The 4,263-nt window shown below is 59.2% G+C and overlaps 1 protein-coding gene across 1 annotated transcript in view; it reads left to right on the top strand.

The window, feature by feature from the left end:
* Positions 1 to 515: 515 nt before the first annotated feature.
* The window catches only part of ECI1 (enoyl-CoA delta isomerase 1), a 5,200-nt gene continuing 1,452 nt past the window's right edge, over positions 516 to 4,263 (top strand). Inside the window, exons 1-5 of the mRNA XM_009995483.1 lie at positions 516 to 558; positions 1,494 to 1,621; positions 2,257 to 2,403; positions 3,823 to 3,944; positions 4,056 to 4,234. Of these exons, the coding sequence (XP_009993785.1) occupies positions 1,505 to 1,621; positions 2,257 to 2,403; positions 3,823 to 3,944; positions 4,056 to 4,234 (565 nt within the window). The 5' untranslated portion in view covers positions 516 to 558; positions 1,494 to 1,504. The remainder of the gene's footprint in view (positions 559 to 1,493; positions 1,622 to 2,256; positions 2,404 to 3,822; positions 3,945 to 4,055; positions 4,235 to 4,263) is intronic.

The raw sequence follows: 4,263 nt of genomic DNA, 5'->3' as shown, positions 1-4,263 counted from the left end.
CGTGGGCAGGGCTCTCCCCACACCCCCACTCAGTGGGTCAGTGCCCCCAGTGCCCCCCACTGTGGGTCAGGATGTCCCCCCTGTGTCCCCACCGTGGTCATGGTGTCCCCATGTCCTCCCTTCAATGGGTCAGGGTGTCCCCATGTCCCCCCTCAGTGGGTCAATATGTCCCCATGTCTCCCCTTCAATGGGTCAGGGTGCCCCATATCCTCCCTTCAATGGGTCAGGGTGTCCCCATGTCCTCCCTTCAATGGGTCAGGGTGTCCCCATGTCCTCCCTTCAATGGGTCAGGGTGTCCCATGTCCTCCCCCAGTGGGTCAGCACGACCCCATGTCCTCGCCCTGCCCGTGCAGAGCCCTTTTGGGGGGCACACTCCACACCCGTGGGGGCTGTGCCCTGCCCACCCCTACTTGCTTCTGTCCCCCCCAGGTGTGCTGCCCCTCTGCCACGGGCCACCAGCATGGGGCAGGGCCTCCTGGCAGCTCCACAGCCTCCTGCTCACCCCGTCCCGTGCCTTCAGCAACAACAAGATCCTGGTGGAGCTGGACGAGAGCAAAGGTAGGGTGGGTGGCACCTCTGCAGCCTTCCCTGCATCCTACAGGGCCTTGTGGGGGGCATGCAGGGGGGTCTCTCCCATCCCTGCCCCACAGCACACGTGGCCCTGGGTGTGGGAAGCCACCCAAGTCCACATGTTCCAGCTTCAGCTGCTTAGGACCCTTGGAGAGGAGCATTTGGGGACCAGAGTCTCACCAGTGGTGGGTGCTGCTTGGGTGCTCCAGGCAAACCCAAGCTGTCCCCACGGGCAGACCTTGTGCCCTGTCCCCTCTGTGGGGTCCCTGCTGTGGGGAGCTGGCAGAGTGGCAGGAGCTCCTTCAGGGAGCAGCTGTTGGCTCTGTGTGCCCTGGCTGCCAGGAACAGCTGCCACGGGGCCATGTCCCCACACTACACATAAGGTGCTACTTCTCGAGGCTTCCCAGGGCCTGCCCAGCCCTCTGGGTACGTCCTCACTCAGTTCCCAGCCTGGGCACAGCTGCAGCACACAGGCTGGGCACTCAGTGGGGACCTTCTGGGGCTGGGAACTGCTGCTTGGAGCCCTTCCCGTGGTGCTGGCTGGGGTGGCAGTGCTGCCAGCAGGCTCAGAAAGGTGTGTGACCCCCTGGACGTGGGGCGTTTGCTGTGAGGCTCAGTCTGATCCACGAGCCCAGACAGAAGGGACCTGCCAGGCAGTGTGACCCCCAAGGTGTTGGGGATACACAAGGTGGCCCCTGCACACCTGCTGGTTCATGCACTGGCTGAGCAAGCCTGGCTTGTGGGCAGGTTTGGGCAAAAGTAGGGTCCTGGCTTGACCCCCCAGCTCTGGGGGCTTTTTGAAGGGCCAGAGTGGAAAGACAGAGTCTGGGGTGAGCAGGGGAGCGGGCAAAGCTCCCTTGGGCAGGGCAGCACCAGCCCCTGTGCTGGGGGGTCCTGATATCTCTGTGTTTATCATGGCACAGGTGTTGCCACCATGAAGTTCAAGAGCCCCCCAGTCAACAGCCTCAGCCTGGACTTCCTCACAGAGTTTTGCATAAGCCTGGAGAAGCTGGAGAACAACCGGGCCTGCCGGGGTGTGATCTTGACATCTGTACGTGTTGTCCTGGGCTCAGGGTGTCACCTGTGGGGCCATGTGGCAGGCATGGGTGCTGTTCCCTTCCTGCTGTTTGCCCTCCTGGCACTGGAGGGCTGGGAAACATCTTTGATCAGCTCTGGAAGAAGGGGAGAGGGTTCTTGGAAAGACTGTGCTTTTTCTTCTCTGTCCTTTACTAGCAGAAGAACAACTGGATGTTATGATCTGTCACTAGAATCAAAGCTGCATATCTGCAGACTTGACACATCATCCCTTGAGACCTCCTGAGCTGCCCAGAGGCAGCTGCTTGGGGCTGCCAGTGTTGTTTTCAGATGTGATGTGGGTACGAGGTGGTGCCAGGGAGCAGGACAGGGCAGGTTTTGTGCCGCGTGGCTGATGTGCCCACACAGGGACCCTGATAATGAGAAATCATGTGGCAAGCAGAGTCCCAGCCCTGCATGCCATGGTGATGGGATGATCCAGGCTGTGGGAGCACTGGGGAGATTATTTCAGAACCCCAAAACACCCTGGTTTATGTCATATTCAACAATCACTTTCCCTTTCCCTGGGCTGCCAGGCCGGGCATGTTAGAGGGCTAAAGGCTGATCCCTGGGCAGTGACTCCCAGTGATGTTTGTGTTTTCCCAATTCTAGGATATTCCCAAGATCTTCTCATCCGGCCTGGACATCACAGAGATGTGTGGGAAGAGCACAGAGCACTATGCAGAGTTCTGGAGAGCTGTGCAGGAGATGTGGCTCCGGCTGTACAGCTCCAACATGGTGACAGTCGCTGCAGTCAATGTATGTCCCTTAGAGCCACCCCCCTTTAGAACCACCCCCCTTAGTGTCACCCCCCTTAGAGTCACCCCCCCTTAGAGCCACCTCCCTTAGAGCCACCTCCTTCCTTGCTCCCCAGGGTCTGTCACTTGCTGTGGCTTGTTTGTACTGCATGGGCAGGGACAATCAAACCAGGCTTGGTGGTGGTGGAACAAATAGAGGGATGTCCTTGTTGGGGTGTCATGGGCAAAGGCTGTGGTGGGTCGGGGTGTTGGAGGGTGGCAGGGAATGGGAGGGTGGGATGGGGCAGGTTCCACGTAAGCTGGAGCTGTGGTGGAGACCCTGCGTGGTGCTCCCGTCCTGCCCAGGGGTCTGGGGTGCCCGTGGCTGTGCCTTGTGCAGCATGAGCCGTGTCCTGCCCTGGGAGGGAGGCTGTGCTGCTGCCTGGGGGAGCAGGAGGGCAGCAGGGCAGAGGGGAAGCAGCAGGGCAGCAGGACAGAGGGGGAGCAGCAGGGCAGTGAGGAGCAGGAGGGCCATCCCTGCCCGGCAGGTGCCGGCGGAGCCGAGCGGCTGGTGCAGGACACAGGAGCAGCCCTGTCCTGTGCCCACCAGCTGCTTCCCATGGGTGGGACTCCTGGGAGTTGCCCAGGGTCATTGCTTGGCCTCTGCAGCAGAGGGGAGGGCATGGCAGGCAGCCCTGCAGTGCTGCAAGGGCCTGTCCTCAGCCCCGCGGGCAGCAAAGCTCCAGCGCCAGGCAGTGCCCCTTGGCTTAAGCCCTTTTCTTCATTGAGTTTTGCTCCTCCAGACGTGGATTTTTTGGCCAGCAGGGATGTGCTGCCTGATTGTCAGTGTCTGTAGATGAGCTGTTACCTGCTGGGTGTCTTGTTTGTGTTTTGAAGTGCAGTGCAGTGCTGCTTTGGCAGCTCACAGCTCTGTGTCTGTCCATGGGTTGTCTCTGAAGGCAGCTCCATCTCTGAACTGCCCACAGGCATCCTGTGCAGGGCTGAGCAAGCACCAAGTCCCAGCAAAGACAGCCTCAAGTGGAAGTTTTAGAGACTGAAAGGGTTACACAGCCCCTGAAAAGAACCGTTTCTGTGGCATTTGGGGTCACAAACTGAAGCAGGGTTAAAGACTTCTGTGGCATTACAAGGAAGTGCCACAGCAGCTCTGAGCTGCAGGGTGTGCAACCCCAGCAACACGGATCAGATAACTAGGTTTCCAGGCTGCAAAATGCAAGAAACAAAGAGCATTGAGAAATGAAAGGATAAACTCTGGGGAACATCTGAGAAAGTCTTTGTTAGTGGCTCTTCTGCTCTGTCCTTGGCAGCTCTGTCACCCTGTGTCTTGCCTGCTCTGGAGGACACGGTGAGCCTGGGGGTGCAGGGACGTCTGTAACCAGCACAGAGGGTTGACCTAGACTCTCTCTCCTCCCTTCTTTTTCAGGGGTCCAGCCCAGCAGGAGGTTGTCTCATGGCCCTGTCGTGTGACTACAGGATCATGGTGGAGAACCCCAAGTTCAGCATCGGCCTGAATGAAGCCCAGCTGGGCATTGTGGCTCCCTTCTGGTAGGGCAGTGCCTCCCACTTCTAGTGTCATGGGTGGGTCTCTCAAAACAATGGATCTGCTGCTGGGTGTTTTCTTTCCCTGACTCTGGCTTTTCCTCCCATCTCTCCTAGGTTTAAGGACACATTTGTGAATGTTGTGGGACACCGAGTTGCTGAGCTCTCCCTGCAGTTGGGGTCCCTCTACCCTGCACCCCAGGCCCACAGGATAGGGCTGGTGGATGAGCTGGTGCCAGAGGAGAAGCTCCAGGAGAAGGTTGCAGCTGTTATGGCTCAGTGGCTGGCCCTTCCTGGTAAGGGGCTCCAGGAAAGCTGGGGAGGG

Source organism: Chaetura pelagica, unplaced genomic scaffold (genome assembly GCF_000747805.2).
Source record: "Chaetura pelagica isolate M959 unplaced genomic scaffold, ChaPel_1.0 scaffold124, whole genome shotgun sequence".
Classification (NCBI taxonomy): Eukaryota; Metazoa; Chordata; class Aves; order Apodiformes; family Apodidae; genus Chaetura; species Chaetura pelagica.
The sequence above is the reverse complement of the archived record's forward strand: the minus strand, read 5'-3'. Positions and strand labels throughout refer to the sequence as shown.